This window comes from Taurulus bubalis, assembly GCF_910589615.1.
Source record: "Taurulus bubalis genome assembly, chromosome: 16".
Classification (NCBI taxonomy): domain Eukaryota; kingdom Metazoa; phylum Chordata; class Actinopteri; order Perciformes; family Cottidae; genus Taurulus; species Taurulus bubalis.
The window spans coordinates 2,746,693-2,760,609 of record NC_136604.1 but is presented as its reverse complement, the minus strand read 5'-3'; the positions used below and the strand labels follow the sequence as shown (position 1 = coordinate 2,760,609).

At 43.3% G+C, this 13,917-nt stretch overlaps 1 protein-coding gene across 1 annotated transcript in view; it reads right to left on the bottom strand.

Moving 5' to 3' along the window:
• The window catches only part of phf14 (PHD finger protein 14), a gene marked incomplete at its 5' end in the record, with an annotated part of 78,145 nt that extends 72,873 nt beyond the window's left edge, over window positions 1-5,272 (bottom strand). The window contains 4 exons of the mRNA XM_079232409.1: window positions 1,150-1,282; window positions 2,655-3,505; window positions 3,625-3,735; window positions 5,239-5,272. Coding sequence (XP_079088535.1) covers window positions 1,150-1,282; window positions 2,655-3,505; window positions 3,625-3,735; window positions 5,239-5,272 — 1,129 coding nt within the window. The remainder of the gene's footprint in view (window positions 1-1,149; window positions 1,283-2,654; window positions 3,506-3,624; window positions 3,736-5,238) is intronic.
• Between the last annotated feature and the right edge of the window lie 8,645 nt (window positions 5,273-13,917).

Genomic DNA, 13,917 nt, shown 5'->3' with positions numbered 1-13,917 from the left:
AAACTGGCCGCAAGTGCTGCTGCCACTGCCTCCTCACTCTCAAGCCTCCACTGCAAACCACTTAGTCTCCCTTCTGTGTCTCTTTCAGGGAGATTACACGTGTCTCAGAGGAAGAAAATATCAAGCAACCCAACGAACAAGATAAAGTTAAGACCTGCTCCTAATATCCCCTTGTCTGCCTATGGAGAATATGTGATTAGGACGATTCCCACCCAACAGTTTGTGTGTGTGTGTGTGTGTGTGTGTGTGTGTGTGTGTGTGTGTGTGTGTGTGTGTGTGTGTGTGTGTGTGTGTGTGTGTGTGTGTGTTTAGACTGTGTGTGATAATTCAACAAGTCCTGCTCGCACCTGTCAGGTGTCCGCTGCCTGAAGGCTGAACCCTGATACATCACAGTGATGGTGGACTGTGTCCCGGTGTGAGTTTGTGTGATGTTGTGTGTTTCATGTGCGATGAGGTTACAGGGATGTGAACCTGGGCTGATGTGTAACCCAAGGAATGTCTGTATTCAGTGCTCAATATTTCATCACTTTTGCAAAACTTTGTTCTCAGGGTTTCTGCATGGGCATTTTTTTCACGTAACTTAAAACAAGGAACTTTATTTTTACGACTCAAGATTTGGGAACAGCCCTACTGTCATGTCAAGTCATTACGATTACCATATAGTTCTGAATGCATCTCCAGTGTGTGTGTGTGTGTGTGTGTGTGTGTGTGTGTGTGTGTGTGTGTGGCGTTATTCTTTTATTATATTTTGAAAGATGGTCACAGCTTTGGAGAGGCTGGATTTTTTGGAGAGGCAGGATTTTGTTTTTGTCTTTATTAACTTATCTGTCAAGTGACTTGAAATCCATTAATCATATTCAATTCCTTAAAATAATCAGTTCAAATGCATATTTTTGTTGAAATTAAAATAAACATTTTCTGTTCAAATTAAAAGCAGCAGCTCTTCTGCGTCTGCGTTTAGATTAGCACAACACGGGGAAATGAAGTCATAAATAAAGTCATTGAAAATGATCGGCGTCACATTGATCCGCCTCGCATGGTCAGCATCAAATATGAACGTCTGGGACGGCACCGATCCAAAAGAGATGCGCCACAAAGTCATCGATCGGGACAAATACCTCGGCGTATGGGGTGAAACTCAGCGCCTACCTTCGTGCACGGTCACCCCGCAGTTGTCACACTGGATGATCTCATCGGCGTCCTCGCTGTTGTCTCCCAGACAGACGCAGCAGATGAGGATGTGCTGAGTGCTCCAGGTTTGGGACCGGTCCAGCAAGGCATCCTGGGGAATCAGGAAACAGAGACACAGTAAAGCCACTTACCAACGGCCCCTCCTCCTCTGATCGGACCATAGATCCAGTAACTGACTAGTTAGTACATTCCTGATGGACTGGGCTAAGTCCATTAGAACAAAGGCAGAAACAATACCATCAAAACCTCTCATTGGATGATATGGTGACTTAGTGACTCATATTGTTGTTTGGTATTATGAAGCCAATGTGCAGTCCAAAAGCCCAAGTCCTCCGCAGTGGGGACAGAACTTTTACAATGAGGACTGCTGTACACAGACGACAGGGATGTCGTCTGTGTACAGATTGTAAAGCCCTCCGAGGCAAATTTGTATTTGTGATTTTGGGCTATATAAAATAAACTGAATTGCTTTTGCTTCAAAGCTCAGCAGCTCAATAGTGTCGCCGCTCTCATTCAGCCCGTTACTCTGAGCACGGAGTCGGGTTCACAAGAATGTGTCCAAAACATGCATAAATAACACAATTATGACGTAAATCATTGTACCACACCATAACGACTACAACAAGCAACAACTACAATTTAGCAACTACTAACACTTTCCAAGTAAATTCTTAGGGATGTACCAAAAATCGTTTTTTGCATTCAAACGCTATTGACATTTTTTTTATAAAGCTGTTGTCACATTTTATGAAATAAACCCACCTGAAAAAAAGTTAAAATCTTCCTACAAATCCTTAAATTTGAGTAAAGTTTAAATATAAATTCTAATCTTCTTCTGAATTCATTCTTTTTTTTAAATAATATATTAAAAAGCAAATATTTAGTAATGAAGATAAAAAGTGCGATAAAGAATGGAGCCGATTTTATATATATAACATCGGCATGAGAAGTGGTACCGACATTAAATGCGCAGCATTTAAATAAGGATTTAAAATGTGAATGCCAACGTTATGAGTGAAGCTTCGGAGCGTCCAACTATTCGGTACAGCCCAAAACTAAATAGTGGGAAATGTTTCTGGACTGCTACTCGGTGAACTTCCGTGACGAACCCTTCTTCTCACAGTGTAGAAGAACATTGCTCTATTCAGCCGTCGTGGCTCAGCTGCCGTTCAGAAAACAGCCTTTTCAGCTTTTCCCATCTATGATGTGGAATCCCAAAAACTTCCTGACCAAAAAAATCCATTATCTGAATAGTAACAGACAATTGCTTTTTTTTGTTTACTAATTGCTGCCAATAGAAATCTCTGTGTCGTGTCTCAGCCGGCTCTCTGGCTGATATCTTCATAGAATAGCCGGTGATATACCTGACGTTAATTATTTATGAAAATAAGTTGCAACTAATATATTTGGTTACTATATGCAATACATTTGTTCCGTAGACAGAGAGCTGGAGTGGTGCTCACCTCATTGCCTTTTCCCTGGGACATGCTGTCGTTCGTCAGCTCTTCATCAAAAGAGTTGGTGCTCTTCGTCTTCTTCTTCAGCTTCTTCACATCTTTGTCACTGTCGCTGCTACTGTTGTTGTTGGTGTTGTTGTTGTTTGTTTTGTCGCCATCACCATCCTCCTTGTCATCGTCTTCATCATCGTCATCCTCGTCGTCGTCGTCGTCGTTGTCATCATCCTCGTCGTCCTCGTCATCATCCTCGCTGGCGCTGCCCCCGTCCTCGTCCTCCGGCCCTCCTTTCTGAGCGGCGGCTTTGCCTTTCTTCTTCCCCGCCGTGGGCCTCCAGTCGTTGTCGTCCTCGCTGTCGTAGTCGTCCATCTCGTTCAGCTCCTCCATCGTGGTGAAGTCCAGAAGGGGGCGGTTCCTGCGGAAATTCCATTTCTTGGGCTCGGCCTGAGACTCCTCTGTGTTCGCGCTGCCCGACCCGGACGTCGAGGTAGATTCAGTGCCGGCCCCTGCAGTGGGCTCCGGCTCCGGCTCGGGATCCAGCTCCGGCTCGGGCTCAGGCTTGGGCTCCGGCTTGGGCTCCAGCTCGGGCGCCGGCTCGGGCTCCGCCGTCTTCTTGCTCTTGCGTCGGCTTCTGGGTGGGGTGGCGGTGGGGGGGTCTTTGGTGGAGCTGTCCGAGGAGGCCTGCTGTTTGGTCTTCTCTTCATCTTCTGTAAGCTTGTCGTCAGCAGCCAGGTCTTTGGCCTCCTCTTCATCTATGCCATCGTCTGCAGAACCGGCGCCGTTGTCCGAGTCGCTTCCTGAACCGGCAGCGCTCCCTTTAGACCCGTCCTCATCGCTGTCTTTGCCCGTGCCGTCCGATCCTGGGGGTTGTACACAGTCATGGGAGCTTCAGTAGGCTGGCAACACATCCTACCTTTGAGAATCGTTTTCTTATTAGCTCTTTAATTATGGCTGCTAGACATTACAAGGCTGTGCTTACCTGAAGCATCTCCCACTTCAAAGTCGCTGTCATCGGAGCTGTCATAATCCAAGGCATCTAAGAGGGAGGCAGCGAGGGGCTTCACCTGCCGGCGCTTCAGACTGCGGTCCACTGAAACCCAAGGAAGCAAAGTTTGAGTTGGAGAAATCTCGACCCCATGAAACCTGTTATTAAAGTGTTGCCTGAAGATGATTGCTCCCACACATTACAAGGAGATACAGCACCAACGCACCGGATGGGTGATAATGTGAAAACCGTCAAAGGGAGATTAATCAAAGGAATATCAGTTCTGTCCTCCTACAAATATATGCATGCAGAGCCTTATCAAAACCGTACACGTTCAAATATAGCTAAAAGCATCAGGTTAGGGCTGAGGTTGGCCGCCGTGTTTTGTCATGATCCATTTAGATGTAAATAACTTCAAAGCGGTGTCATTTATTCTTAGATTTATGAAACTTTATCAGCATTATGCCTTTCTGTAAATGTATACAGATTAATTAAATAAGCTGAACCAGAACTTTAATTTATCCAACACAAATTTTCCAAGGCAGCCTGGGATATTTTGGAGATTGATCCAGCTGAACTTGCTTCAAGCACCAAGCTTGAAAAGTAGAGTTTGCCCCTCAAGATCCAGTGACATACGCCAGACTGCTTTTCCGACTAGATGCAACGCACCTCCACAACCCAGAGAGATGCCATATGTGTGTTTAGGCTCAGTGCACACTTTACTTTGTGGCACAGAGCGATGACGGATAGGCAACTTCTAGTTTGCCTTCTTGGCCTTTAGTTTTTTCACATGTAAAAGAAATAGGGCCAAAAAACAGAAACACACGCACACCAAAATAAATACATTTGCAATTTTAGTAGCATTAGTGTTATGTAAATATTGCGTTTCGAGTCACAACCCTGTACATGAGTTGGTGTGTTAACTCGCGTTGGCACAGGCGATGGTTTTAGAGACGACGGTGAAGCCGATTAAGATGTTTGACGGCGTTGACGTCACAAACCAACGTGCAACCAACGAAGAACCAGATGAACCTGAACGGAAATGTGTGAAGTATCCCGGCTCAACGGAAAATCAAGCTGCGAGGCGTGAACACGCACAACATATCGACATGTCAGTTTCATTACAAAAGGAATACTTCAACCACAAAGCGTTTATGTGTTTGTGCAGAAGTCAACTTGACTTTTTAATACCCTCTCACTCCTATCACAGGTGAGTTACTCGCTCATGTGACATGCTTCATATAGAACGGTGCTAGCGAAGACGCATGTGTTTGGCAAGCAGGGAGCGTTCTTTCTTTAGCTTCCTCAGCAGAGATCCCGACCGGCATCGGAAACGTGTAGGAGGGAACACGACACTTGTCAGAGCGGCACACACTAAAACAAGACAGACACACCATCAGTACATGTCAGCGGAGAGCGCCGCCTGCCAGCTGAACACGAGTGACGTGCCATTTAATAGTTGCCCACAGCGGGCTGTACCCTAATCAATAGTGGCATGTCAGTAAGAACCAGTACGGGCCAGTGGGACCTACTATTTGCCAGTAGAGCACGAGTGAAACACTGTATTGTTTCAAAGCGCCATACGTCAGTGGAACAGCAGCGGCACACCAATAGTGATCATGATCCACGACCAAGAATCCATATAGGGATGTCGTCTCCATCTACGACAGCCTGAACTGAAAAGGCCAACATCAACGCTGTGTACAAGGAGGGGATGAGTCAACTCTTTTCTTGAGGAAGTGTCGATCCTTCAATGTGTGCAGCAAGATGCTGGAGATGTTCTACCTGTCTGTTGTGCCCAGTGCTCTGTACTTCTCCATCGTCTGCTGGGGGAGCAGCATTGGAGCCGGTGACACCAACAGACTTAACAAACTGGTGAAGAAGGCCGGCTCCATCATTGGGTGCAAACATGACTGTGGTGGAGAGGAGGACACTGAAAAAAATGATTGTCCATATTGGACAACCCGGACCACCCTCTCCACCGCCTACTGCAGGGTCAGCGGAGCGAATCCAACAGATTCATCACGCTCCGCTGTCACAAGGACCGTACAGGAAAACATGCCTGCCCACGGCAATAAGACTGTATAATAAGTCACCTCTGGCCAGATCCTCCATCAATTGATTCAACATCAACAGCCCTTGCACCGCTTTTGTTGTTTGTACTCACTGTACATACTTATATACACTGCATATACTTTGCATTTTTGCACTTTCTTTATTCTTTAATTTCTTAAATTAATACACTCTGCTAATGTGTTGTATATATTGAGTATTTTCATTCCGATATTTCTTCTATGTAACCGTGCTTGCTACTGTGACAAACACATTTTCCTTTGGGGATGAATAAAGTATACATTTATCTATCTAGTACAGTAAAACAAGAGGGGTCTCTCGGCATCACTAACGGTCTTCGTGTCTTTAGGTTCACCAGGACAGTCCACTCAGCCTGCTCCATGTGAGCCATGTTTGCCTGTTCGGGAACAGGTTCGCTGAATAAAACCCACAAGGGTTACGTTACGTCAAGTCCCCGTTTCAGGGGTTCTGGTTCTGCTCCCTCTTTGGAGGAAAAAGGCCCCACGACTGGTGTTTGTTGTTGACATTCTGCACACCTGGGCCCACGGGCACGAAGTCCCAGCAGTGAAAGCAGAAACGCGACCCATGCGCGCCGTGGGATTCGGCCCCGCAGCTTCAGCCGGAGACGTCCTCTGGTCTGAAGTCCGCTCGATGCCACGAACCACGCGCGCACTGCCTTTGCTGTTAGCCTAGTGTTAGGAAACAAAGCGCGCCGCTGCTAACAAAGCGCTATTTGCTTATCCACGCAGCTTCTCTCTCGGCTAACACGTCTCCGCGTGCACAACTACTACGCCTCGCGGACACGTCCGTTGCGAGAGTGCAGCCCACGTCCTCGTCTGCCAAGCGGAGTAGCTAACGGTGGCTAGCATTAGCTGTGGCCATTCGCGTCATATTACGGCATTGTTGCACACAGACCGCTCCGTCGGCTCCACGCAGATACAAGTATGACAGAGAAGTGTGAGCGCGTCCGGCCGGCCGAACGACGAAAGACCGAGTAAAGAGGCAAAACTGTGCGGAGAGCAAATTAGCATTAGCATTATTAGCAACACCAGGCGCAAGTCACAAAGCACAGCTGGGCTAGCTAGCTTAGCCCGCTAGCTGATAATTAGGAGTTCGAGGCAACAAAACGCGTTGTTAAATCCAACTAAACGACATCGCGCTGAACCGTAGAGGGAAACGACAACGTGGGAAAGCAGCACTCACTTTGTAGTTCGTATTTACTACAAGGAACAAGGCGGCTCTCCTTTTAGCAGCATGTTATGTGGACAATGGGAAACAGCCGCTGTGACGTATAAACGACCGGAGGATGTTGCCATGGGGACACGTATGGGACAGATGAGGAGGAACAGCACAGGACCGTTACGTTGCGGGCAAACGAATGCACGAGAATTATTAATGATCGTATTATTTAATAATGGCGTTTCCATCACTTTAGAGATGAAATACTGCTATTTTTGTAAACACATATGTACAGCATTAGCATTCACAAAGACTGAGAGCTGAACCCAGAACAGTGACTCTAAATAATACGACTGTACTTTGATGGTAATATTGACATTTCAAGACATCTGCATTTCATGGGTTGAAAATGGCTTAACACGCCATCAACTGTTGTGTTATCTGCTGTAAGTCTGCCCTGAAGCTTGATAGGCCAATACTGACAGTTGACCGTTTAGGACTAATCTATATTGTGAAATTCATATTAGAAAAAATTATATCAATGCCTCCTGCTTTGCAAGTATACCGTGTATGGAGTTAGGCTAAGACCTGGCATTAGGTACACCTTAAGTGTCTCAGTGTTATTCCACCTGAAAACCAGAAAAGCTTTAGTGCTCCTTGCCATGATTAACCAAGTGTGTAAAAGTATTTTGGAAGGATTGAACTGTATTCTTCCAAACGATAGTCCCTCACTTGGTGTTTTGAGGATAGGGGTGTATATGTGTTAATATCAATGTATGTGTGTATATATATATATATATATATATATATATATATATATATATATATATATATTCATATTTTATATTGTACCATCTGTTTTGAAAATATTTGTTATTTTGAGTTGTTATTGTTGACGATGCGATTGTGTAGCGTTTGTGACAACGCAACAGACCCTTTGACCCCTCTTTTTAAATGTTTGGAACAGCTTGGTACTAACATTACCTAAATTGGTTCCGATTAGATTATCCTGAGTGCTAAAAAAGGGCTATAATTAATGTCCCCTAATTAATTTCCTATTGTGTTTCTTAATTTGCTGCAATTTTTTCTTTTAGAAAACATTTTTTTTTTTACCATTGACAAGTCACGCTCTTACTGTATTCAGACTTTCTTTGGGATTCATGAAGAAACTGGAAAGTTCCTTTCAAAGGATGCTTTGCATAAATAAAAACCTACTTTGGCTCATTTTAAAAAATTAGCCTTGTTTCTATTGTCCTCCACTGACTTTGCCAGTTTAGCAAATAAGAGGCGATTAAAATAAATGAGCTTAGATTGATCCTGATACATGGAAAGGGGAAGACTGATGGTGTAGGCAAGCAAAAGGGAAGATTACAACTGTCCTTGCTTGATGACAAATGGCTCTGCATTGTGCTGGAAAGAGGTAGTCTTTTATCTGCGTGCATCAAAACAGCGTGGGGATATCACAGTAGCCATCATTGTCATCATCAGTATCTGTATTTTCATCGTTTTCTCTCCTGCCCTGATTTGATCAACATGAGCCAGTGATGCAGCCAGATAGTGTTGGAGGGAATGTGACAAATGAGGGTCTGATATTACATTGGTCAATGTGATCATGTTAGTGAGGCCAGGGGTAACTTTTAACAGAATTACAATGTTTTACCAAGTAGATCACAGCTTATACAGGTCCTGAGTAGTACAAATGATATAGAGCCGTAAAGGCTGCACTTCTAAACATTAGGTCAGATGACCATCAAATTAAAATCGAAGTGTTTCTGACCTCTGCTTGGCCAAGAATTGCCGAGTTAGAATGTAAATATACACAATATGTTTTCTCTTTACAATGATGTTATCAGGCTCTGTGTCAGTAACAGCAGTCGTGCACGTGCTGCGGCCGGTAGCTCCCATGAATGTCACTGCATTTGTTTGTTGCACATCTTCACAGAGACCTGGATCCATCGTGGTCCGGGACTCAGCTGCGCTTGACGGGCGGACAGCAGGACGGAGAGCAGGACTCTACACAGGAATTATATGAATAATTTCTGTCATATTCATGTGCCGTAACTCCGTTACGTTGTTCATTCTGGTCACATGACATCTATTGCTTCTGTCCATCTGGGGAGAGGGATCCTCCTCTGTTGCTCTCCTGAAGGGTTCTTTCTTTTTTCCCTGTGAAAGGCTTTATTTGGGGAGTTTTTCCTGATCTGATGTGAGGTCCCGGGACAGGATGTTATGTGTACAGATTGTAAAGCCCTCTTAGGCAAACTTGTATTTGTGATGTTGGGCTATACAAAATAGCTCCATGTTTACACCACAATGCTTTCTGCTCCAACATCAGTCAGAGGTGATTGAACATGTTTGTTTTTTTCATGTTTCCTTTTGAATTGTAAGATGACGGCCATATTATCTGCCCAGAGAATTGTTTACCTTCCTCGGAACTACAAAAACATACAGGAAGTTCTTATTGTGATTTCAGTAATTGGACTAACAAAGTGTGTTAGTAGCCTAAACCGGTGGAACACAGTATGGGAAGACTCAGAGTCAACAGCTTGCTTTTTGGACACCTTCCTGTATCTTATGTTCTGTACTCTCAAAACTCTAGCTGTTAGACCGAAAACGTTTGTCCAGTGAACATAATACAGATGGCAAATATGTATTTGCATCAAGTTTTTCTGGAGTATATAAAGCCATTTTTGGGAGAAAAGCGGTGCATGCTCTCTTCAGCCATATTTACTTTGTACTTGATCCAAACAATACAGTTTTGGAGGAATTGAAATCCTGTCAAACGGAGGATAGCTTCATGGGTGGTAATGAAATATCAAAACAAAATTAAAATGAAAATGTGTCCATGAAGCTGCACACTCATTGGTTTAGAAAGAACAGACTGTTGAAGTTGTGCCAGAGGTGAAGATGTGCCTAAATGATCATGTTTTAATGACGTATTTAAAAGCATATCCTGAATGATCACACATGGACTCAACTGTTTATTTAGTATATTGTGATTTGAAAGCACAGACAGGCTTGAGTCATTTAAACGAGACAAATGAGGTGCACAAACATACTGTACGCATTGAAAATGACCCTCAACCCATTACGCTGAGGAAATGCGGCAGACGATAAAACGAGATGCTTGCAACAAGAGGAGCAGTGGAGGAGATTGTGCAGAGAGCTGAGGAAGTGTCAGTCAGCTTGATGAGCCAGAGGACAGAAGCAATTACATCGAGAGCAAGAATAACACTGGGTTTAGGAAATAAAAACATTACTATAAGGACGCGCCATGACAAGTAAGGTTTAAAACCTCATTTGAAGAAGAGTAATTGCATTGGATGTTATTTATGAATCCCGAGGTAAAATGTACCAAAATGTCTGTGTTGATCTACACATACAGCCTCCCTCCACTTGAAGATTTTGCATTTAAATTGGAATATCTATCTATTCATATGGTGTAAATCATGTGACACCATATTCTTCATTTATCTTTCATGAGACTGCCTTTACTTTCCATTCTAGATCTGGAGAAAGTGAATCGTATTACTCACCGGATGGCAGTGCATGCCGATGCGTTGCAATAAAATGTTGACTGGTAAGCAATTACTTCTGAGGCGTGCTGAACTAATTATAGTTTAAGAAGTATCATTTTCTAGCTTTCAGTAAAAATCAATCTTTTCATGCAATGTGATGAAGATAAAAGTAAATGTTTTCCTTTCTTTCTTTTTAATACAGTGGTTGCTCCGTCAGGGGCCTTCAGAAGTCCTGGTGGGAGAGGATTCCAATGGCTGGGGCAATTAGCATTATTTAAAGGGTTGTAGTATCATTGAGTGGAAAATGTACTTAAAGTTAGCCCGGACTCAGATTTACCAGAATCAGAATGACAGGACTAATAACCTGCATTTCTGTGCGTTAGTGCAGTTACCTAACTGTGGCTCATTTGTATTGCCTTATTGACATACTAAGTATGACGTGAAATGTTGCAATATGTTAAATCTGGCCCGAATTTTTGTTTGAAAAGATCAAACATTAACAACAGAATGTGAAGAGGGTACAGTGTTGTTGTCAAAAACATCTCCAACAACATGTGTTGGGTTGCAGAGAGATCTATGGCATGTAATCGCAGTGTTATCGTAAGTGCTACGTCTGGCCCATGGGATACAATTAGCTGGCCACTCAGGCATTAGGAAACTTTTATTGGCATTAAACTCCATCAGAAAGACCCTGTAGCTCAATGGCCCTTGTGCCTGGGGTTGAAGTACCTTTTGCTAGAGTGGTCATAGATTGTGTGGGTTGACGAAACTGGACGTTACTACGCGGTTCCCTGAAAATCCCCCTGCGCCTATTATCAGACAAAAAACAACAACATATTATCTCCGGAACCACATCGTTGTTTAACTTCATTTAAATTGCTACAATACCGCAACCCTTGTGAGGAGAAACATCTGGTGTGAAACATAATTCAAGTAACATTCCCTTTTAATTTACAAAAACTCCATTTTTGAACCGAACGACACAGTTTTTTGTCTGAAACTCCTTTGAACACCCAAATGCTGTGTTCTATTATGATATGAGTTGCAGATTCTGATTCTTTAGGTCCTAATCTTTCCAAAAAGTCTCATTAGTATGTGGGCTGTTGTTAGGGCACCATGATACAGTTTGAGAAACTCGGTGACCGCTCAAGGAGGCATTTTTGGGGAAATCTTGCTCATATCGTGCTGAATGTTCATAGTTTTGATCAAAATATCTTTTAAAAGTAATTTTTTTGCAGATATAAATTTTTTGCTGAACAAATACATAAAATAAACACAAGTATTGGAATTAATTTGGGGTTCCTACGACAACTCAAACACAGGGGAAAAGAAAAAAAGTCTAGAACCAAAACTGGTTCCACCATGCTTTAAGGGTCCATCATAGAGGTGCCAGTAGGTTTCTTTTCTCAGTTTGGGTTACCAAAGCAACCAATTAAAAGATCGGCGGTTCGATACCTGGCTTCCCTTGTCCATGTCGATGTGTGCTTGGGCAAGACACTTAACCCCAAATTGCTATGAATGGTTGTGAATGGTTAGTTCGAGGTGGTACCTTGCATGGTATAGCTCCTCCCATCAGTGTATGCATGATTGTGAATGGATGAATGATGACATGTAGTGTTAAAGAGCTTTGAGTGGAAGACTGGAAAAGGTCCATTGGCCATGTATCATCCCCAGTCCCAGGGAGCTCTTGAACAGGCTCATCGGACTCTGCAAGCTGTGTTAATTAAGGACCTACCGACCTCATGTTCAGCCATGAGGTTAACTGGCCCCCTTCTAAGAATAAAAAACAGAGTCGAGGATTTTTGTCAGCTGTCCTCATGAAGATAGATGTTCACAAAACACAGCAACACACACACTCAGTCACAGAAACACATACACAGCATAAGTAAGCAAGGTTAATAGATGTCATGGAAACTCTATTCATTAGCCCTTGACGTTGTGTTACTGAGCCATGAATAGGCCGCTCTCAGTGCAGCGGGAGATCCAATCGCTCCCATATAGGCTTTCAGCTCTGCCACTTTATATGTTATGATGCTTCAGTCATGTTTAAAGACTGCCTCTATTGGAGATATTCTCAAAAAAATGCAGATGGCATGTGTCTGACAACTTCCAATTTCCTTTAAAAGGCGGTACTATTTATAAAACTTCCAGGCACTCTCTCCTTGGCGTTTTAGACACAGCCTCCATTTCCCTGATGGATTGGCTGTCATATTCCGACAGTGCAGTGCTTCTTTCACTTTATAGACGTGTCTGGGCTCCTGACTGTGCACTACGAGCTGTAGTTTTTCTCCCTTATCGTAACGCCGCTCTTTCCGGGCCTCCTCAAGTAAACAAACAAGCAGCACTTCTGAATAATCATGACATTGGGAGGGTTGAACTCCGGTGATGGAGCTCATGTGCCATGTAAGGCCATAATCATCACTCACTACCTCGTCGGACTTGTTAATTACTTCCATGTGCATAATGTCACGGGAACGTTATGCATGTATGTTAGTGTGCAAGCAAATATAATTACATTTGATCGTGACAAAAAGGGGGCATTTCCCAGTGATAACTATTAGGTGGAGACATATTTAAAGGATTAGTTGAAACAGGATCAAGGTTCAGGGTTAAGATTCAAATCAAACAAATTAGGGACAGTGCTCCCATGTTGACAGCTGTCCCTTGACACCCATAGAACATAGAACATATAGCCTTCACTGACAGCTTTTTCTTCTGTTTCAACTGTTCATAGAGTTCCTGGAATTTCATTTGGGCACTGCTCAGGAGGTGACGCACGTTCCTTGTACTTATAGAGGTTGATCACATCTCAACAAGGACAAACAAACACAAACCATTATTTTACAACTTTGACTTCATCAAAGATGATACATTAATTTGGATCATTTTGAAATGGGGGATGGAAATCACCTACTGGTATCCATATAGAACCTGGATGACCCGCACTCTTTTACCAAAGCTTTATTTATCATGAATGTCTGACTTCGAGATGAAATTGGTCATTTTTATCGTGAAAAACAAATTAAAATAGAACATGTGAATATGTAGCACATAATTAAGCCCGTAAGTGTGACTATCCTCAATCACATCCACCAATCTCCGATATGAATCACTCTGCCTGTGAAATTAAAGAGTGTTATTAGAGATTCAACACACCACACACAGTCTGAAAGGGATGCTGGTGCATCCGGGCCATGGGAAGGCTTTCCGCACGCAGCTAATGCTATGCCCTTCAGATAGCACTGTATATTCTGTTGTTCAGTAACATATTGTTATTACGTATAGGAGTGTGTGTATGTGTGTCTGTGTCACTACTTCCTCTGAACTCACAAGAAACAAAACACATTTTGCTCACTTCTGTTCATTCAGAGTTTCTGAAGCCTAATGCTTTAAATATCTATCTACGGTTTGATAATGCTATTTGTGCTATTTGGCTGACAATATTGACTCCACTCAACTTGTGCTATTGTTCCACTTCATTACCGTAATTGTAACTTGTGGCCACATTAGCCACTGG